At 37.3% G+C, this 22,517-nt stretch overlaps 3 protein-coding genes across 12 annotated transcripts in view; 1 reads left to right on the top strand and 2 right to left on the bottom strand.

Annotated features, from left to right (window-relative positions):
- LOC118448785 (putative sodium-dependent multivitamin transporter) overlaps positions 1–2,791 on the bottom strand; it is a 13,980-nt gene extending 11,189 nt beyond the window's left edge. The window contains exons 1-7 of the mRNA XM_085660722.1: positions 2,676–2,791; positions 2,374–2,595; positions 1,786–2,126; positions 1,574–1,693; positions 1,123–1,440; positions 686–1,054; positions 1–582 (exon numbers count right to left, since the gene is read on the bottom strand). The exon at positions 1–582 is cut by the window's left edge and continues 923 nt beyond it. Of these exons, the coding sequence (XP_085516848.1) occupies positions 357–582; positions 686–1,054; positions 1,123–1,440; positions 1,574–1,693; positions 1,786–2,126; positions 2,374–2,595; positions 2,676–2,789 (1,710 nt within the window). The 5' untranslated portion in view covers positions 2,790–2,791 and the 3' untranslated portion in view covers positions 1–356. The remainder of the gene's footprint in view (positions 583–685; positions 1,055–1,122; positions 1,441–1,573; positions 1,694–1,785; positions 2,127–2,373; positions 2,596–2,675) is intronic.
- LOC118448782 (protein expanded) overlaps positions 1–14,916 on the top strand; it is a 25,461-nt gene extending 10,545 nt beyond the window's left edge. The window contains exons 2-12 of one of the 3 annotated variants that reach the window (XM_085660717.1): positions 4,128–4,283; positions 5,292–5,391; positions 9,644–9,723; positions 10,468–10,547; positions 10,680–10,920; positions 11,163–11,438; positions 11,542–11,707; positions 11,795–12,103; positions 12,223–12,486; positions 12,571–14,369; positions 14,449–14,916. In XM_085660717.1, coding sequence (XP_085516843.1) covers positions 4,170–4,283; positions 5,292–5,391; positions 9,644–9,723; positions 10,468–10,547; positions 10,680–10,920; positions 11,163–11,438; positions 11,542–11,707; positions 11,795–12,103; positions 12,223–12,486; positions 12,571–14,369; positions 14,449–14,916 — 3,897 coding nt within the window. In that variant the 5' untranslated portion in view covers positions 4,128–4,169. Of the gene's footprint in view, positions 1–4,127; positions 4,284–5,291; positions 5,392–9,643; positions 9,724–10,467; positions 10,548–10,679; positions 10,921–11,162; positions 11,439–11,541; positions 12,104–12,222; positions 12,499–12,570; positions 14,370–14,448 lie in introns of all 3 variants that reach the window. The other 2 variants (XM_035882495.2, XM_085660716.1) reach the window with 2 other exon arrangements.
- Positions 2,764–22,517, bottom strand: LOC118448787 (galactose mutarotase). Of its 8 annotated transcripts, none has more exons than XM_085660727.1 (6): positions 19,228–19,434; positions 18,017–18,225; positions 17,539–17,906; positions 17,031–17,459; positions 16,882–16,958; positions 2,764–2,797 (listed from the first exon to the last, which is right to left on the bottom strand). In XM_085660727.1, exons 1-6 carry the CDS (start codon positions 19,269–19,271, stop codon positions 2,779–2,781), a joined length of 1,146 nt encoding a protein of 381 aa, XP_085516853.1. In that variant the 5' UTR covers positions 19,272–19,434; the 3' UTR covers positions 2,764–2,778. The 8 variants fall into 8 exon arrangements, with proteins under 8 accessions (XP_085516853.1, XP_035738401.2, XP_035738398.2 ...); XM_035882508.2 differs by lacking the exons at positions 2,764–2,797; positions 19,228–19,434 and adding exons at positions 14,101–14,235; positions 22,393–22,517; XM_035882505.2 differs by lacking the exon at positions 2,764–2,797 and adding an exon at positions 14,101–14,235 and having other exon boundaries at positions 19,228–19,435.

Genomic DNA, 22,517 nt, shown 5'->3' with positions numbered 1-22,517 from the left:
CTCGCTTGGCAGCGTGTGCGCGCGCGAGCACCTTCACCCTCGCCCTCGTCTCTCGCACCGTCCTAAGGTGACACGAGGAGAGAAGCCGAACACCACGGTGAATATCATCGTGGCTTACGGTGCTTACATAAGACGATAACGTGTCCGAAGATCGACCGGAAAATCTCTTATGCCCAAAGATCCTTCCCTCTTTATCATTATTTCTGTTTCTTCTTTCTTTTTCTTTTTTTTTCTTTTTTTCATTTCTTTTTTTTCATTTCTTTTTTCTTTTTTCTTTCTTTTTTCTTTTTTTTTCTTTTTTTTTTCTTTTTTTTTCTTTTTTTTTTTTTTTTTTTTTTTTTTTAAGAAACCACAAATCATTCCGCGGTCGTGAGTTTCTCCTCATGCGTTCTCTTATGAACTCTCGAGGCAATTATCGGTGTGAACAATTGTGGATCCATTATAATTTCTTCCTCCTTGAAGATCATCCTTGTCACCCAACTAACTATCCAACCGATGAGTAAACTACTGAGAAATCCGAGAGGACAGTACCACATGTAGGACAATCGATAGAGATAAAAGTAGGATTTTTGATTCGTAATCCTAAAACAATGTTTACATAGAGTATCCAGGTAGTTCAATATTACCATCTTAAAGTATTAACTATTATAGTATAGTGAATTTATTTAAACTCAGGAATACTTACTCGTGGAATGTCTTAGGCATGATTAAATTCTTATAGGTCAAGGAATAATTGCTGCTACATCCAATAGTGGATACGGGCAATTTTGGAATGGGCGGCTTTGGTTGACCGAAACCAATCCAAAATGAAAACGCAAGACCAAGGATAAGTCCTGTGATAGCTCCCTTCTGATTTCCCGTTTGGCTGAACATACCCAAAGTAAATGTACCAAGGAGAGGTCCTCCGACTACGCCGAATATCGTTAGAGCAGCCTGAAGGAGTCCACCCAAATATCGTGCCAAGAAGGCTACTCCCAGACACATTGATCCAACAACGACCGCTAACACTTTACTGGCAATGATCGATCGCCTCGATGACATTTCTTTGCCTTTGCTGAAAGAAAATAATTCATGAAAAGAACGTAACGTTATATAGTTAACGAAATTATTCATTCTGAATACCTTTTGTATCGATACAAAGGTTTGATGTAGTCCTCAAGAATGACTGCAGATAACGAATTGACCGTGGCCGATATCGTACTGAGTCCTGCACTGAAAATCCCAGCTATAAAAAGTCCAGGTATTCCAGGATACTTTGACAACGTGTCCATTACGTAAAGCGGCATCAGTTGGTCGTTCGAGGTGATCCTTCCCGAGTTCAAGGGATCACATTCACGATACTTCGTATATATCGACAAGCCAGCAAAGCAAATGGTCAATGACATGATAGACGCCATCGGCCAACTCCACCAAAGAGCCCGTTTGGCCGCTCCCAGATTCCTGAAAGGTACATTCGCAGGAGATAGCTATTCTTACTAAGTCGAGACACGTCGATTTAGAGATCAGATATAAAAGAAAGATATCAGAATGATTTTTTTCCATAATAGTGAAGAATCCATATGGATTTACTTACCGGACTGTTAGCATTCTTTGAACTTGAACTTGATTGACACCGTACAAGGAAAGATAGGTGAAAAAACCACCAAACGTTAGACTCCACCAAGTATGTCGTACCGTTGGATCGGGAGAAATGCTATTATATTGAAATATCAAAAAAAGTAATAGACTTTTGATAGATGCGAGAGAAAAATAATATTAGATAAATATATGTACGATAAATATTACTTATTAAATTCCAATCGTAATCCTTCGGCTGAGATTTCCCAAATTCGTGCAAGGCCACCTACATCAATCGCCGCTGTCACTATCACTGTGATAATGGCTGTAATCATGAGGGCACTTTGGAATACGTCGGTAATAATAACTGCCTTGATACCACCAATCGCTGAGTAGAATGTACAGACCAATCCGATGCCGATCACGCTCAAACTCCTCGAGATATTTGTCGTGGCTTCCAACGCGAGTGCCGGCGCGTAGAGCACGACGCCGGTGTACAAAAGAAGTTGAAGGAAAAAGGCGACGCTGGCTAACAACCTTGTCGGCGTACCAAAACGTTTCTGAAGATACTGCAAGTGATCTCACTTTTAGATACGCCAATAAATGTAAGAATGAAAGGAACAAAGTGGATCGTACGAGGAATCATTTTAACGTTTTGACCTAATCATTTATTTATTTATTTATTTATTTATTTATTTATTTATTTCTCGACACGTATATATACTAAAATTCAAACACACAGCACGATCCGTAAAGACTGCTTCTCTTTTCACGTGAAATAAGCGTGAAAATGATTCTCCTCGGGTATGTACTCACTTCGAAAGCGCTGGTGGCGTTGAGCTTGAAGAAGACGGGCAAGTAAAAGTAGACAACGAATGCGGTGGCAATGCCGTAGGAGATGTTTATCACCATGTACTGAGAACCGTAAACGTAAATTTCCGAACTGACCCCTAGTAGGCTGACCGCCGACAAGTATGAAGCCATCAAGCCAATTGCCACTGGTATAACACTCATAGATTTGTTCGCTACAAAGTACTCCTGTAAGAAAGACACATTTTCTCTTATATAATAACATATTTTTTTTTACGATCTTAGTTAATTCGTACAATTGTTTTTACCTCTGTCGATTTTTGTCGTCCACCAGTGAGCCAATAATAGACACCGATACCAGAACTAATGAGAAGCATCACCACGATCACTATATAATCTGCCATCACTAACTTAGCTGCCATATTGATAGCTTGAAGAATAAAAGATTATTTAATTTATTAATATATAATTTTAATAATAGATAATTTGTAAAAGGACGATCACTGATCTTATAACGATCGAACAGAACCGATGAAAATTTATTTAAAAGGACATTCTTTTTGGATTTTTTTGATCAGTCATCGATCATTTAATAGCACTTGACAAACGACAGATTCAATGATGAATTAGTTTGAATGCGTCACCGTTATTGCTACAACGAGATTGTTGCAGCCAGTGAAGCGATATTACATAGTATCGCGTAAATTTTAAAAAGGCGTAGGAATATCGCTTATCAGTATAATAACGTGAGTACTGTTTATTCAAGGAGGTGTCGAAGATACGCAGCTTTTAATCTAATATGCAGCGTGTTCATTAATTTACTACTTATGAATAAATATCGATTTGCCTCTCGTGTATGCTTTTTCAGATGTATTTCAATTATGATTGCAAAAACATGATCGAGAATACCGGTTCTCTATTTCTCAATGAAAAACTAATAATACTCCTAATCAAATTATGAGACCTAATCATATATGTATGAAACTCTTTATGCGTATCAATTATAAAAAAAATTGTAATAGAAGGCCACGATAAGAGAACGAGCGAGAAAAGTTTGATAAGCCCATGCCATTTTCGCTTGTGCATTATCATTGTAGACTTGGATTCTTTGAGTTAGGCCTTCCGGATCCAGTTTTTAAAACGCATGATAAGAACAATAAGCGATGTGCATTAGAGTATATGTATATATATATATATACTCGCGCGCGCGCGCGCGCGCGTGTGTGTGTGTGTGTGTGTGTGTGTGTGTGTGTGTGTGTGTGTACATGTATATATACATATTCACTGCGGTTTTCTTTTTGAGCGAGCGAGCATGGGGTCGGTGATCGCGAAGAGAATGCTGTAGGGACGCAGGTTGAACGGCTGCGAAATGCGTCGCTGAGAGGTTCGATGAGGCAAGAGAGGAGAAAAGAGAGAAAGAGAGGAGCCCAGAGAGGAGAGACCGGCTTTTATAATGGCGAAGCAGCTATGCGGGTAACCGAGTAAAAGTATGAACGTGCAGCGGGCCAAGTGGTGTATCCAAAGGAACGGGGTGATCGTAAAGTGGGGATGGGGGAGGGGGCGGCGGAAGGGACGGAAGAAGGAAAATATCGGATTTACTTTCGTGCGGGTTCATCCTTCTTCGATAATGAATAAGATCATTGATCTTAGAACCCAATAAATTCTTACGAAATCTTTGCTAGTTAATTTTCCTTTTTTAGGGGTAAATACAATAGGGATACGTGAATGAGTGTAATAAGGACATCTTTTTTGAATTTCAGTGCGGACGCTGGACGTAGCGGCGACGAAATGAAGCATGCAGCATGCGTGGTAGCGGTGTCACGGCTGCGCGGTCTTGCCTTCAACCTCTGGTGTCCGCCAGCCGCTACCTCGCTGTACACGCCCTTCCTGGTGATCCTCTTTACTTCGTCGTCGAGGTAAGAAGAAAGGGGCTATATTAAAATTATTACTATGATAGAACATAAAGATCGTAAAAGAGATCTATACTCTTAAATCTCTCTCTCTTAAGTCAAACATCCAATGAGAAATTTTTATATGTTTGGTAACAGGACTTCACGATAATATAGGTACAAAAGATACTTAATAAGCATATGAATAGGATTACTTCCTGCTTCGAAGAATATATTGATTTTACCACGGACAATCTTTAAGGCGAAAACACAAGTATCATATTGTAAGGGATAAATTGTTCATGATAAATCGCCTGGGATCTTGAACGAGATTATTCCCAACATAGACCATGTACGTGATACCAATGTTCCCCTCCACATCGTACGCTCGATAGCGTACGTTCTCATACGATAAGATCTACCTAATTATAACGAGAGACTCGTTTGTAAAGAACGAATTTAGATTCAGACTCTTCGAGGAAGTTCTTTCCTTTCTCGATCGTCATCATGTGTTAAGTTCGTTTATCGACCTCGTATATATTATCTCTGAATTGTCATTAACAATTAATCAAGTTTTTAAAAAAGAAAATATTCGAGAACAATCTTTGGACCGAAATTAAGCTCGGCAATGCTTAGGTGTAGATCGGATAGGACGATTTTATGCTGGGGGATTTGTCGGGGAGGATCGGTGTTGGCGTTGGAACGCTTCGAGGAATTCAAAATATTCGATAAGAGACGATAAATCGTCCTTCTACCTTGGCGCGCGCACGCGCATTCCACGGTCAACGTTTACGAGACGCTCTACCCATCCGGAACGAAGGAACTTTTAAATGCATTTCGTCCCTGAGATTTTCTCGCTTTTCTCGACAACAAAAAAATGTTCCCTCAATTTTTTCCATTATCATCTGCCAATCCGATTTTTATGTATGCACACACACACAGTATATATATATATATATATATATATATATATATATATATATACTATTTCTATTTCTCTCTTTAACAAACTCCTTCGTTTTGTTTTTACTATAGGCTAAGTCAAGAGTAAAGGAGGTATACGCGCAGACATGTATGCTTCTCGGTCAGCAGGGCATGCGAGACTGCGAACTCTTCGGGCTGGCCATATTATCCGGTGAGTAACTTTCGCTCTTGGCAACGAACACTTTACCTTAGTACATTTTTACGACTATCGTCATCTTCGATTTTGTCTGTCCTTGATCCCTTCGTCTTTTCCCCGTCGTTTCAAGCCCGTGATAGAAGACTCGATTAAAATGTTATCGATACATTGTACTACTTTAGATACATAGGACAATGTCATAGTTGCAACATGATCAAACTTCGTACATAGAAACAAAACTTGGCCATTTAGACACGCGCATGATGCTCCGATTCTTTCTTCCACCTCTCATTCCCAATAAAATTTCAATGCAAAAGACGCAAGAACAACGTTGAAGTGTAGAATGAAATGTAGAGGGAAAGGGGGGAAGTGGATATAAAAATTTGGTTAATCTCGTGGTCTTTATGCATACCAAGATATCCTCCTCTTCCTCCCTTCGTCGCGTCTATCGTCACCCGCCACCCTCGGCCTTCTCCTTCTACCAAGAGCAGCGAGACGAGCCGGTTCGACTGGTATCCCCACCAGCTGGACCCTTCTTGGACTTTGCGGAGCCCTGCAAACCCCTCCATTCTACATTCCAGCGGTACCCCATCACGGTGAGGCAGCGCTGGCAGGTTCTAAGGCGCGCGAGCCATACCACGACTTGAGAGGGAAAAAAAAAAAGAAATATCTACTTTTTGCTTCCTATTTCCTTACCCTTTTTCCACGACGAGATCGTCGGCAAACCTACATCCTTCTTAAATTCATCCACCTAACCCTAATCAACCTTAGTCAATACGATTAGAACATTTTATCTTTCAAAGTACTCATTCGCGTTTGTACACGTCTCCCTTTTCATACTAAATTTTCATTGCTCTAAGGATTCCTTTAATAAGGTATATTCTTTTAACAAGACGGTATGCGATAATCACTTCTTATTTTTCTTCAACAAATATCAATTTTTAATTGCAATCGCGTGAATAATAAACACAAAAGGTTTTAATAGTTACCGTAAACTTCATGTGAATCATCATTTCTATCTTGAAAAGAAAAATGATGAAAATCTAGAAGATATCTAATCCATGAATATAAAAAGATTTAAGTCGATCGTTCGAAGATATAAAGGAAGAAGGAAAGAAAGGAAGACAAAATAAAAATTAAAAATAACAAAAAAAGAAAAAAGAGAAGGATATAAATATATATATATATATATAAAAAGTGCAAAGAAGAGTGGCAGCATGAAGAGGAAGGTGGATAGAGTAGGATGAAGAATAGATGGAAGGAGAAATCGAAAAAAGGGGAGGAGAGTCAGGTACAAAGAATAGAAAGAGAAGCAACGCGATAAATGAGGGAGATAATAGGCTGCCTTAAGAAAGAGGATGCAAAAAACAGAGGTAGTGGAGAGCGACCAGAAAGAGAAAGAGGGAAGGAGAGAGAGAGAGAGAGAGAGAGAGAGAGAGAGAGAGAGAGCAAGATAGGCGGGAAGGGCTCGAGAAAGAGAGACAGAGATAGAACGATCCCCGGGTAAGACGGTAGCTCGGTGATTTGTATAGGGCCTCTCGTATTCCACCTCCCGCCCTCACGTCTCCACCGCACGGCGTCTCCGAGCCCAGGAATGTGGAAGGAGGACTCTCTCGGAGGACGAGAATCGTCAGCGTAGAACGGCGGCTGCGGCCTTACGGAGGTAGAGGGAGGAAGAGAATGAGAGAGAGAGAGAGAACAAGAGAGAAAGAGGGGCCCATAACGCGCTTGCTTGTAGCTTTAGAGTAAGAAGGAAAGAGAGGAAAGATATCAGGAGGGCCCCAGCAGGTCCAGCGGATATACACCTCGTCGGAGCCAAGCCTCCTCCTCCTCCTCCAAACGAACGAACGAGAACCTCTCTCTCTTTCTCTCTCTCTCTTTCTGTGTTACGAGCAACCTCAACGTCCTTCTCTCCCCCTTTCTTTCTTTCTTCCTTTTTTCCCCCTTTGGATTTTTTACTTTATTTTTTCTTTTCTTTTCTCTTACTTCCTTTTTCTCCTTCCCTTCTCTCCCTTTTCTTTCACTCCTCCCTTCCTTCGATCTTCCAAACCTTTCCTCCTCCTCCTTCTCTTCCTCCTCCTCCTCCTCCTCCTCCTCCTCCTCCTCTTTCTCTCTCTCTCTTTTTCTCTTTTCCTCTTTTCCTCTTTTTCGTTATTTTTCCTTCCTCCTTTTTCTTTCGTTCGTATAACAGCGTCCTTTCTCTGTCGAATCTCATAACCAGCACCTCTTGCGTCAATTGCCAAACGTCAGTGGGCAAGAGTCCTTCATTGAACCCCTAAGGGAAGATCGTCTGGGGATCTATATATAATATATATCTTATTTTGCCCTTAAAGTAGCAATCTAACTTTCTTTTTCTTAAAGCTCTTTGAGATTATTCTTAAATTCTTTTATTGAAATACAAGAATGTAAAGAGAACTCCTTACATAATATTCCCAATGATTGAAATTTAAGGAAAAGAAAAATGATAGCGTTTGAAGGATACCATTTGGAATTAGAAAGAAAGAATGAGAGTTAAAGGAATTGGCTATTTTCTGTCGTTCGGGGTCCATCCTCTCGCGAATTCCTGCCTTCGCGGTGAATTTTTGCGCACACGTGAGTCTTGCTCCGTGTGGTAAGTCAGAGAGAAAGAGTACCCGTCGAGGGAGAGAGGAGGGAGGCTTTATCGAGGTGGGGAGAACAGGACCGTCGGACTCGAAAAATCACTCCCGACAAAAAGTACCGTCCACGCAAATACTTATGCTCGGTTAAAAAGGACACGCGTGCTCTTTCATATCAAAGATACCGGCTGATCAAGAACCGATATAAAACTAGTTGAAATTGTTCTGGTGAAAAAAACATTTGCGTTTATATCTATACTTAAATATGCACACGTACACAGAAATACGCGCATATATATATATATACACATATATAGCTTCAACATGACGGGAAAAGGAAAAGATATAGAAAAATCATTAAAGATAGATGTAAGAGGAAATAAAGAGGATAAGAGAAAGGGATGAAGAAAGAGGAAGGACGAAGGGTAAGAAACGTGCGATTTCAGTGGATACGATCGATCCCCATGAACTCGAATGGGTGGATGTACGAGGGATAGTGTTAGTCCTCGGGCAACATTCTCCAGTAATGGCCGGGCTGTACCTCGAGTAACACAGGTGCCCCCTTCGTCTCGAGAAGAGGAAGACCTTAAGAGAAGAAGAATAACTCGATTCCAACTACCTCTCTCTTTCTATCTTTCTCTCTTTCTTTCTCTCTCTTTCTCTCTCTCTCTCCCTCCCTCCCTCCCTCCCTCTTTCTCCTCCTGAATTCTCTCTCGAAGAGCTAATTATTGCTTCGAGCATGTCGTTCGGCTGATTATAGAAATCGAGACGGCTTCCTGCGGTGAATCTTTCGAAGCAAACCCAACACCACAGTTTAACTCCTACCTAATCTTCTCTACCTTACGTTAGATAACATTTTTGGTTCGCTATAGTCTTTCTCTTGGTTTTTGCTTTTTTTGAAAAAACAACGAGTATCTAGAAAATTTGTAAAGTGAATTATTATCGTTAATGCGATGATTAATCTTTTCCCTTCATCGATCATCATCATCATCATCATCATCATCGTCATCATCATCATCATCATCATCATCATCATCATCACCATCATCATCATCATCATCATCATGCTCGATGTCTCTAAGGGTGACGAAATTTTGCAACGGATCGTTGTAAGAAAAAGCATCTCGTTGTACTTCGAGTGTCCGGCCCCATGTGGCCAGGACAAGTTTTCGGGAAGTCTCCTCTCATTCAAGAACATCTCTTACAGCGAGGAGTTCTTTCATTGTTTCGCTCGTTTAGGAGAGCATTGGTATTTCGGCCCGATCGGTCGTTGGCAAAAAAAGATTCGAATAAAGAAGGAGAATGGATACCTCAGCATGGAAGAACCATATCGGGACAGGCGCGAGCTCGAGCGCGTGACTCGTACAGGTTCATATGGGTCAGGCAAAGCATCGAGTGTGTTCCCCTTGCTATATAATAGATCTCTTCTCTAACTCGTACTATAATCATCCTCTCATTCTCTCTTTCTTTTGACATAGAAATTACTCTACAAATTAAACATCGAGTCAATATTATTCGTAAAGTTTCATCTCAGGATAATAAAGGGATAATTACATTTCACGTTAGTATTAGAAGATTAAAAAGAAATATTCTATTACAATATCCTTTTGATAATAGAAATAGTACTACGTATCGCGGGATAAATCATTAAGACCATTGATATGTTACAGATGGCGAATACCTTTTCGTGGACCCCGATAATAAATTGAGCAAGTACGCGCCGAAGAATTGGCGAAATTCGCACACTTACGTAAGTGAAAACGTATTCCCTTATCAATCTCTGATTAAATTATCAAAACGTATCCACTTTATTTTTCATGAAACTCTCGGGAATCTTCGTCGCTCGTACCGAACATGAATCGTACACCAAAGTCCATCGTACGGATGGTAAAATTGGCATGATTTTAGTAGCGACTGTACTCTCGGAAGCATCCCGCGCGCGCTGATGCCAAGAGAGGGAACGGGTGTCGGAGAGGGCGGCTCCAAAGAAGGGCGAGAGAGTAGCTCGGTCGGGCGCCGAAGGGAAGAAGGGGGCCTTGGACAGCCTCACGAACGGGAGCGGAGGACACGGAGACGGAAAAGGACTGGAGTAGTAGAAGGGAAAGAAAGAGGGCTTGAGGGGTTAGGTAGAAAGGGAAAAATATGCACGATGATGCTGGATTAATATTTATAGTTGCTAAAATATGCGGGCTCTCGGCTATAATTTCCTACGATTCGTAGCCCTTCGTCCTCGTCTCTAGGCCCTTTCCAAAGGGGGAAAAGAAAAAAAAAAGAAAAAGGAAAGAAAAAAAGAAAAATACAACAGTAGTCCCCTTTCTATGTTCAATTTTCGACTACCGATTATATTTGCTACCGTGTCTGGCTTCCGACTTCTTTCTTTATTCGGTCCCCGACTCGTGCTATATAGCTTTTGACAACATTTTGACTTGAAAGACTTTCGAAAAGTTCCTTTTCTTCGAGCTGATCGCTTCAGTTTCTTGGATTTGGGTTTCAGGGTTTGGACAGCAGCGGAAGACCCGCTTTTATACTTTACTTTCGTGTTCGTTACTACGTCGATACGCCATTGCTGTTAAGGTAAGACAACGACGATGTATGTTTTCATCGAAAAAAAGAATTTAAGTAATACAAAGTCTCTTGTAAATGATAAGAATAGACTTAATGTCGAAGCAATTAGATATCGTTTGGTTTAACTTGATATTGTTTCAGCGATGAAACTACGCGACATCACTACTACCTGCAGCTACGGGACAACGTCGTTAGACATGGCGGCGGAGTGGAGAGCCTTCATCCTCACCATCCCCTTCACGAACCTTCGATCGTTACGCCATTGCTCACGCTCGCTGGGCTCGCCCTCCAGGCCGACCTTGGCGATTACTCTGAAGAACGACACAGACCGCACGCTGGATCCGTCGGCTATTGCAAGCCCACGGATTATCTTCCTCCTCACGTACGACCCATTTGTACTTACTCTTCTTTCTTTCTTTCTTTCTTTCTTTCTTTCTTTCTTTTTCTTATTTCCTTGTAGTATTTTGTGAAGGTTAAGTAGTTGTAGGAGAAATCTACTATGATTGGTCGTCCACTTTTCAAATGAGAATGATTAGCAAATATTATAAATTGGATTAATCCTACTCCGATCTCTAACTATGACGAGAAAGAAAGTCAGGGTTTTTTTTTTGGATTTCTCTTTAGATGTGCCTCGAGTCGAGCGTGCTCGCCGTCCTCGCAGCTCAACACAGAGATAATCGTGGCCTCTCGAGGGAGGAGGCAGAACTCCAATACATCCGGGAGGCGTTGTTGTTGGAGGCGCCGCTCAACGCTCACCTATATCGGTTGCGAAGAAGCAAAAACGAGGCTGGTCCAGGAAGGATACTCCTCGCGATTTGCGCTCGCGGTGTGCGAGTCTACGCCGAGGAGGAGACACCACGTATCTTTGCCTGGAACAATATCGGCAAGCTGTGCTTCGACGTACGTAGAATAAAAATATCAGATCACTTTCATCTTTTAAGAATGATAAATTCTATTTTGAAGATCTCGATTGCATAGAACCTATTCTTATTCTTATTAACAGCGAAAGAAGTTCGAAATACGTGCGGTCGATCAACCGGACAAACTCACTCTCTACAGTGGTTGCGATGACAAGAGCAAGTTACTCTTGGGATTGTGCCGAGACACTCATCAGTTTTCCATGGCTATAGCACCCAGAGTAAATGAAGCGAAAAGAAGAGAAGAGGAAGGTATGCCTCGTCATATTTGTATGATGTTTGACGATGATTTCAATTTTGTTGGAACGTTTATTACGAATAATTCATTGGATATTTCAGAGAGAAAAGTGTTGAGAGATTGTTACATGTATCCTGCCCGTTGCAAATTGAGCTTAACGACGCGTGGAGCACGTGGCGATCAACGAATATCCGTTATCTCGAGCACTTCGTCAAATACAACCTCTGGTATAGTCAGCGATCGAGTTCACAGCGAAGATGAGCCAGATACAGCGCCAGCTTCGACTGAATGCTTGCCTCGCCTCACCGAAAATAGTTCTCATCCGAGTATTCAAACTGGAATACCCAATGGTAGCGAAACGAACGCAAGTGATCGTTCAGTACCATCTCCGCCAATGTCTATCGTTGATGGTAGGTCTCGACTCGTGGTCCATACCGATTGTACATTTTTACGATATAAAAAAAAAAAGAAAAAAAAAAAGAAAGAGAAAAAGACAACAACAACATTTACCTTAGAACTTTATTTCTAGAAGTCGATGGTGCCGAAACTACGCCTTCATCAGCATTACGACTTGTTTCGAGTACAAACACTGTGGCTGATGGTTCTCAGTGCAGCAGTAGTTGTAGTACAGTGGTCGTTGCAAATGCACCTAATAATGGAGTTCAAAGAATGCGTCGAGCTTCGGCTACATCAAGTTTGGAGCTCGGTTATTCTCATACGGCTCAGAATTCGGCTGTTTCTTCTGAAACTGCTAGTTTCCCGGGTGCTATCTACGATAGGTGCAGAAAGACTGGTAAATATACAGGTAAAAAAAAACGTGTCGATAGATGTAAAAATTTTGAACACTATGAATTTTGAAATAAACTGACCTATCTAGGTACAGACATCGCCAGTGAAACGAGCGGCGTATACACTTTAAGAAGTAGCGAAATGCAGGATGAAAGAATCGGCGATCTTTATTCGCCAACCAGTGGTACTAATGAATCCTCTGCGGCTAGCGACGTTTGTGCATTGAGTTCCGTTCAATCTACCACCGACGAGGCTTCCGTGACTTCAGGATTTTACACGATTCATAGCGGTTTAAGATCTGAAACGAGCGATATTTATACGGACGATATCGGAACGGAAGATCAAGAACCCATTTACAGTCTTTGCAAAGGCGATGAAGAGGTTGATAATGTAGTGTCACTCGATGGAAAACTCGAAGAATCGAGATCACGAAGCAACAGTATAATAAGCACGGGAAGCTTTAGAGGAGACGGTAGTGATCCTTCGAACGTTGGACCATTGTTATCTGCCGATGAACTTTCCGATTTAATAGTGGGACGTTATCCACCTCGCAAAACCATCAGTAACTCGATGGATTCCGATTGTGACTATGTCACTATGCCACCTCCACCTCCTCCACCTAGAACTGACAGTGACAGACAGCTTCCACCTCCTCCTCCTTATCCAATAACGATAGATTATTCGTCTATACACTCGCCAAGATCCAAAATACCGAACGTCGAACGAGAACCACCACCCCCACCACCTTACAACGCCAGTCGAGCTGATTTCACGGGTTTAACTTTAAGAATGCCTATGATACCACCTCCTACACCACCCAGAAACGATGCAGTGACGCCAAGAGAACCACCGCCACCTCCGCCACCTTATCCCGAGATGTCTGACAATAGCAGGCAAGAAACGATCTCTGCTCTCTATCCTACAGCGATCGATGAGGACATCGTTTCTCGAATTGCTTCGTCGAAAATAAATGCAGTTATCACTGGGAGCCATCCAAATCTTTCGTGTAACGCAGGTATTACCGAGGTACCACTGATCATTCCAAAAGCTCCACCTAGAATACAACCACCTACATATCCGGGCGATAAGATGAAACCTACACCAGTGCACGCACCTGTCGCTGCTCTCGTGGTCGGTCCTAACAATTATTTGGACGTTCATGCTTCCCGTACTGGTCCGGTATTATTACCCTACTTAGGTTCCCCACCACCGCCCCCGCCACCACCACCTCCGCCACCATCTCCTCCACCACCAATGTTACATCCTAGACAACCACCGCCACCACCACCTAGTTTAGCCACCGTTTACACTAGCCAAGTGGCTAGATCACAAATAGAACAGTACAAACAACAACTCTACTCGGACGTCGATTACGTGATGTTCCCATTGAAGGATCCAGCTGTTTCGAAACAGGAATACATCGATGCAAAACAGGGATCCTTATTAGCCGCTATGGCTGCTTATCCACCTCCGCCTTATCCGTCGTTCAACAACAAATCGGCAATCATGTATCGTAGTACTCCCTACCTCCCTGGCTCCTCATTCTCATCACCAACGAAGTATGCTTCCAATCAAAATCTTAGCACCAGCGACAATAGTTCGAATAGTTACTTACTACACAATAGCTTAAGCAGCCCTTACGCTGCCAGTACAAGCTCCTTATACAGCGGTGTCACATGTTCCTCGAATGGCAGTCAGAGTCTCAGAAGAGAATTACCAACGCTCGCTCATCCTCATACTTTGCACGCGTTCTCTAGAACAAAGAGTGACGACAATATTTTGAAATGCTTCGATTCTCCATCGGGAACAAAAATGAAATCTTTACCACATGCCAAGCAACATCGTAGATTGCCACCGCCACCTCCACCACCACCGTACGAAATACAAGTAAGATTTAATAATATAATCTATTATCTTATTATAATTATCATGTTTTATCGATCGGCTTTTTTTTTTCTTCTCTCAGACTCTTGACAAAAATCAACCGTTACCATCGTGCCCAGAGAACGTCGCATTAAAAAAATTAATCAAGCCATCGACCGAAGAAGAACCCGAAGGTGGAAAAGAAGATGGGATGTTGGATATACGAACTTTGCGTGAAAAGAGTCGAAACTTGGATCTCCCATTGATATCTGCTCTATGTAACGATCGCTATTTGTTAAAGCAAACTAAAGCATTCGTGATGCCAAAACATCCTAGCGAATCGAACTCGTCTGCTCTTGCTAAAAGCACTTCCAGAAACGGCAATGGAATGGGATCTTCCAATAGGAATAAATATCCTGTAAGTGGATTGTCAACGACACAGATAACGAAGCCACCGAGAAAGTCGTCGACGAGTACTCACAAACATCCAGCTGAACCGAAGGGAAATGCTTATAAGGTGAACACAACGTTATCTGGGAAGAAAGATTCCTCAAAAACGTCTCACTCGTAATATATAATGCATATCAATGGATTATCTTATCTGTGGCGTCTAGAGTATATCTTGATAACAAATGAATGATCATGTACCTTTGTCGTGTGTTGCCTCTGTGTTATTGTTAAGTTTTTACGTGAACTATAGAACATCCTGAATCACGAAAGGCCAATATTAAAATACTTCTAATGCTCAGGGTGCCAACCTCGATGTGTACTTTGTTGACGTTTCACTCGGTAATCCTAAAAGCGAAGAGATATTTTCTATCTACGCATATTACCTAATTTTTAGAATTTACATACAAGCAGTACAAGGCCTCGTCATTATTGTACATTACTCGTTACGATCTTATCTCTCTCTTTCTCTCTTTCTCTCTCTCTCTCTCTTTCTCTCTCTCTCTCTCTCTCTCTCTCTCTCTCTCTCTCTCTCTCTCTCTCTCTCTCTCTCTCTCTCTCTCTCTCTCTCTCTCTCTCTCTCTCTTTCACTCACACAAACATACTCTCACTCGAATTCGATGACTTCGAATGGGTGCTAATACGGTATCAATGTCCTATACTTTTTTCTTTTTTTTTTTTTTCTTTTTTATTTTTTACGTTGGGAGGTTATGAAGGACTGATATTAAGCACGTGAACTTCGTCAAACGTACGTCCTTCTATGCATTTTGACAATAATAAATTGTACTTTTGCTTATGATACGTTTATCCGATACTCGATAAAATGCTTTTTTGCTTTAGAACAATTTAAAATCTACGTACGATATTCGTCAAACAAATTTGCACGAATCTCTAAAGTGATCTTGCTCAAAGTGCGAACATATTCAATATTTATTTCGTAGAAAGAACGTTGTGTTATTAGATATTTTCAATAAATAATATTTTTGCTTTCGTAAAAAATTAGGTACTCGTATAAAACTTACGATTTAGACATGATGTTTTAACATGATGTTTTAATGGATTTCTTTGGACTCTGTCGGTTCTATTAGAGATCGATAATATAAAACATTGTGCAGTTTTATCTTCGCTGTATTTTTATTAGCGTATAATAAATATTTTCGTCGTAAAAATTTCCATTTATAATTGTTGCAAAGATTTTGACGATAATCTAAAATTACTGTTATAAAGAATCTCAAATATAACCTAATAGTGGTATACTTTAATTGCAACAATATTTTGTTTAGACAAATTATTTCAACGAGTCCAAGGCAAAACTTCATTTTTGCGGTACCTTTTTTTCATATCTTTAAGTATTATATTTATTCTCACAATTTGATTTTATTTTGCTATGTCAATCGATACTCGCTTTATGATATTTCTCTGTCCCTCCCACTCTCTGTTTCTCTCTCTCTCTCTCTCTCTCTCTCTCTTTCTCTCTCTTTCTCTCTCTCTCTTTCTCTCTTTCTCTTGTTAAAATATTTGTAAGAGACGATACGTCTTGCGCAATAACGATTGCGTTATCGTTAATGAATTTTGAACATTCCTAAATGTTAATTAGAACACCTAGGAAAACAACCGAAATTGTGAAGATACAGAAAATTAATTTTGGTAAATAAAATGTATAATTATAAGTTTTGAATATAAGAGGAGAAATAGATTTCTTTTTGCAAAATCATCTTTCAATATTTATCATAATCGGTACCTGCTATCATGTGGATTCTATAAACAATATTATGGATAAATTATTAATAATTACATTTATAGACATAAAAAATGTAGATAAAAAGAAATCATTCGGTAATCATTCTGATAAAAATCCCTGTAAAATCAAACATTTAGCACCGCCTACCGTAAAACATTTAGACTAATTTTGAAATATAACTTCTCTGGTGATAAGTACCATTCTTTCTAGTTATGAACTTACAACGCCATCTAACAAAATTAACGGCAAAGCATAAACGATAAAAATGATTCAATATGCATTATTGATATTATTTATTTATACCTCCTATTTATTTTTCATGAATATATATGTGTAAAATTCTTTTACTTTTTAACTCCAAACTTGTAGCAGACAGTGTGCAAATATAATTGCGCTGGCCTCAGAATACTATTTGGAAAGTTTGCCTGGAACAGTATCATATTTGATAAAAACTAAATTTTGTTAATATTATGCATTCGTATAAAACAATGACTCACGTGATTAACAGCATCAGGATAATTTTGTGTTTCCAAACATAGAGCACCGTGTCGAAAATAACGTTTTCCATCTTTCCCAAATATACCGGTGGTATTAGAAGCAGGTAGAGAATTAGCTGTATACAATTGGACACCTGGTTGATTCGAATGGACTGTCATATATCTACCTGAACTTGCGTGTTCGACTTCCGCAACGAATTGATTCATATTGGTATTATCAGCTTTTTCGGGCAAACAAAAATTGTAATCATATCCGCCGCCAGGTACTTTATCTATGACATCGCCGAGTACCGTCGGTTTTCTAAGATCCATTATGCTATTCTTAACAGATCTAATTTCTCCAGTAGGAATACTGTTTGAATCCGTAACAGTCCAACGATCAGCATTGAGAACGATTCGATGATTGTACAATTCCTTTGCATTAGTTCCCTAAAAGAGAGAATTCGATTTATTCGACAAAATAAATTCGACAATAAATTTGTTCGTCTAATTAATGATAATAACGTACATGACCGGCGAGATTGAAATACGCATGATTAGTTAAATTAATGGGAGTGGGTTTACTAGCGAAACTTTTCATTTCAATGCACAATCTTCCATCGTTCGATAATCTAAACGTTGCTGATGCGATTACGGCTCCAGGATAACCTTCGTCTCCATCCTCGCTTAACAGGGTCATCACGACAGCGTCATTATCGATTGTAGCATTCCATATTTTAAAACTCCAACCTTTCGTACCTCCATGAAGACTATTCTCGCCGTTATTTCGTGATACTTGATATACTTTACCATCCAAAGTGAAACGTCCCTTTCCAATACGATTTGCGACTCGACCAACCGTTGCACCAAAATACGGATTATCGGAAGATAAATAGCCTACGAAAAAGAAATATTTAAGAATGAAAATTTAAGTATAATAACAAAACAAAAAAAAAAAGAGAACGAAAGGAAAAAAACAGATCCAAAAAAAGAAAAATTATGTATACCAGAGATATTATCGAAGCCAAGTAGTATGTCCTCTACATTGCCATGTTTGTCTGGTGTTTTGATATTAGTTATCGTCGCACCGTACGTGATAATATCCACTTCTTGACCAGCTTCATTTTTTAACGTATATTTTTCTACGTCTCGTCCATTAGCCGATCCCCAATTTTGGACCGTTACAAAATTTGATTTACAATCGCTCATAGCAAATCTATACGAAAAGTGGATTGATCAAAAAAAAAAAAAGCCTTTGTTATCGCAGATATATTCGCATAGATATGACGATTATATTTTGAAAGAATTAAAGAAAGAAAAAAAAGAAATGAAAAAAGAATTCGAAACACTATGATTATCGATAATATATTTGCGATAGGATATCGCTTTATTAAAATTAAATATGATATCTTATCTATCTATAATGTTAATCAAAATTCCATAAAATATTGTTGAACATTGTACGATAACATAAAGTGCAAGCCTGAACTTGAAAGTTAATTGCAAAGATAGATGAGTTAATTATTATTCGACATGCATACGTACATATGTCGACTTTAAACTTCATTATATAAATATTTCTTCTTTCATTTTAATTCTATTTAACACAAACTCAAATGAGAACTTACGTATTTGTTTTTCATCTGTTTCGAATAAAATCACTGTACTTACTAAATCCTTCGTGATAATTTCGAATGACTATATGCACATTAAATGGAATGTACGATAAGGGATCAAATGTAAATATTTTTTTTTTTTTTTTTTTTTTTTTAGAGATTAATTGAATATATCTTCCATATATAACTAGTGACATCTGTTAGTATCAATGAAATTATTTCTCATATAATTTCATTAAACAATTAGATTAATTATACGTACATATATATAGTCACACGCATATTATATTAATTATTAAATTAGAATATATAAAAAATTGTACTGTACTTTTTTTTTTAAATATTTATACACTGTTACGTCTGATCACTAGATGACTCTGTTAGCCGATATAAGAGATTGAAAGTATCTTATTTATTGAAGGTGTAATTACGCTTTATATTGATGTTAATGATAATACGATATAACCTACAATTATTTTTCTTATCGTTAACATGAAACTTACACATTTCTATATTATCTGTACTTTTTATTTTATAATTTAATATAAAGACGAATCCAATTTAAATCTATAATTGCAAATAAATGTTATTAAATATCTTACGCAATTAGTTGCATAAACAACAAGACATGTTGTTTTTTCGACATAATGAAAAATAGGCTCAATGGGATATATATCACGAATATTAAAAATATAATCAACTTCAATGAAAATAAGTGACAATGGTTATTAATAAAAAAAAAAAAACATTTCCGAACATCACAGGTTAACGTAAACTCGAAGACTGAACTTTCAAAGGAGGAATAAATTTTCTCAGCAAACTAAAAACCATCTTAACATCTGTCGAGTGAGAAATTATCAATGTTATTTCAATGATATTAAAGTGACGAATTAATGACACTTGTTAATTTACATATGTATATCGATCGATAATTTATGAAAAAGAATAACTAATGAATTTATCAGGCTTAAGTTTCAAATGTATTGTGTCGCACAAATGATATATGCATAATAAATATATACGAAACAAAAGAAAAATAATAGTATTAGTGCAATTTATGCGAGTACGACTAGTTTGGTATAATAAATGCATCTTAGTCATAGCAGGTACCATCATCAGTCATTAGAAATTAATAGTTGCAACTTTTTGCGTCGTACATGTTAATTGTCTTTATCTGTAAAATAAAAAATTACTTTTCTTTCTCTTTTTCTCTCATTACGAATTTTTATCGGAAAATCGATAAAAATTAATCTTTCTATTTTCAACTATTTTCTTCTTTCAAAGCACATATTTTAATAATTTATCTAATTAATAACCATATAAATATATATATATATAAGATATGAAATAAAAAAGGGCACTAATTTAAATAGTACAGTCGTCATTTAAAATTTGTCTTTTAAAAACAATTAAAATTGTTACTTCATTTAAAATAGATCATTAGAAATAGTAAAAATATTTTCTAATAATTATCACATTCGAACGAAGATCGTAAATGTATTAATCAATCGAATAAATCTTAATGAATAACACGTGTATTCAGAATTAAACTGTCTCGATTGCTGATGTCTGAAAATACTACTTGCTCATTTCTAAATTGAATCAAGGTTGTTACGTAGATAGGAACTATTAAAAAATTTGTGGGGAAACAAAAACATGATAATTTTCGGATTAATGTCTTTTTAATCATAGCTACTTTATTTTTTTTTTTTCTATTCTTTTTCACTTTATTTAAAATATAAATTTAAAAGATACATTTTATGTCATTTATATTGGACCGATATGAAAAAGTATATAAATTTTTTGAAACGAAAAGTTTAAAATGATAAAGATTTATTTTTTAAATACACACATAAAAAAAAAAAAGAAAAGAAAAAAAAAAGAAAAAAGATTGAATCTGAAAGAGAAATTATAGAGGCTTTTTTAAATTCTACACCTCTAGTATAATAAATAAGTCATTAAATCTGGATATTTCACAATTTTAATGATATAAATTGTTCTTATCGTCGTTCAAATACGATATATTTATGAAGAATTTTTATTGTGATTAAGAAATACGTAAATACGACGTCATACAAGTTTTATTGGACCATTTGTAGTAAAGCTTATCTTTTGAGTCGATAAGGTAAAATATTTCGATTATACAAGACGTATATTAACGTTTCTTACATTCCATCACGTATCATAGACTGCATTATATGCAATTACACTTACTATTTTGAAATTTGCTGATGCACATTTTGCGAATGCACTTAACCTATCTTCATAATTGATAAGATCGAGGAAATAGGAAGAAAACGTGAAATCTAATGATACCAATGTATGCTGCTCACAAGTGCATAATCTATGCAATTTAATTCAAACAATCCTAAGAAACTAACTACGTCAATTTTCTTGCTATCATTCTTCAAGTACACTTAAACTACAAATTACATATATATATATATATAATAAGTACTTAGCGATGCATACGTAACGAAAAGATAACATCGAATACAATCATCTTTTTAAACGACAATACGCAGATTTAAGAAAATCTTCCCGTTCGATGTCATTTCCACGAAATCGACCTAATAAATTCATAAAGTGTAGACGAAAGATTAAATTTCGTCGTTGTATGGTATACACATGTATGTAACATCGTATAACGTGAACTTCGTAACGTGAACACTGAACGAGTCACATAACCTAAACTAATTAGAAATCAAACCGTTCGTATATTTTCATTGTTAGAAGATTCTAGAAGGTATATTTTCAATTGATTTCTTATTGTTTTAATTGTAATCATCGAGCACATTCCTCCAATACAAGTTTTTTTTATAGCACAGTAATATAATATTTATCAATACGTTTATGTATACTATAAATTATTCATTTTTTTTTTTCTTTTTTAATTACGAGTTTATTTTTTTTGCTTTCTAATGATCTATTTTAAATGACGACTGTACTATTTAAATTAGTGCCTTTTTTATTTCATATCTTATATATATATATATTTATATAATTATTGATTAGATAAACTATTAAAATTATTTTTCTATATGAAATAAAAATACTCTCATGTTGAACGTTCGATCTTATATACATAAGTAATTAAATATAAGACGTTTTAATATCGCACGACGATAACGATAAAACCGGAAAGTATGTGAGAAAAATTATTACGCACGTTCTTTGCTAATGCGACGGTAGAATTTAATGAATGTTTAATCCAACCAATTCGATACATAATGTCGCTTAAATTTTAATAAGTAATTTTAATAGTATGTTGATACCGGAAATATAATTTAATAAATTGCTCGGCCTTTTTGATACGAGGAGTGCAATTAAAGTAGACAGATAAATAGTAGAAGGTCGAAGTGTAATAAGTAAGAGTAAACAACAATATACGTGATGAATCATACATGTTTGTGTTTTTAGCAAAAACTATTCAACGAAAAATTTTCTCGACTGTGTAAATATATTTCGATAAGCATTCATTATCTGTAAATCTTATTTATCATATTGCATATTACAATTTTTTCCTTTGAAACAATTCTTTTTTTCTTTTTTTTGTCAAATAACAACAATAATCTCAACAGATATTTATTCTAAGAAGATACAACAGAATATTAGTCAAAGAAAACAATGACCTATTTTTTGAGGATTATTAGTTTTAACAGTTTGTAACACTGACATAATACGAACAAAAGAATAATTTACATGCAAGGTCATGTGGAAATGTGGAATCTTACGGTTAGATGATACAATAATAACATGAGAATTACCATCGATGCATTTCCTTTCTTAATGAGTTTCTTATTATGATTTCCTTGATGTTATTTAGTCAATGTTTATTATCTGAGTAATATACAGAAAGTAACACCATTTTTTCTTTATCTAAAAGATGATT

Source organism: Vespa mandarinia, chromosome 12 (assembly GCF_050613455.1).
Source record: "Vespa mandarinia isolate Hongniang chromosome 12, ASM5061345v1, whole genome shotgun sequence".
NCBI classification, from domain to species: domain Eukaryota; kingdom Metazoa; phylum Arthropoda; class Insecta; order Hymenoptera; family Vespidae; genus Vespa; species Vespa mandarinia.
Note: the sequence above shows the minus strand (reverse complement) of the source record. Positions and strands in the feature narration are given on the sequence as shown.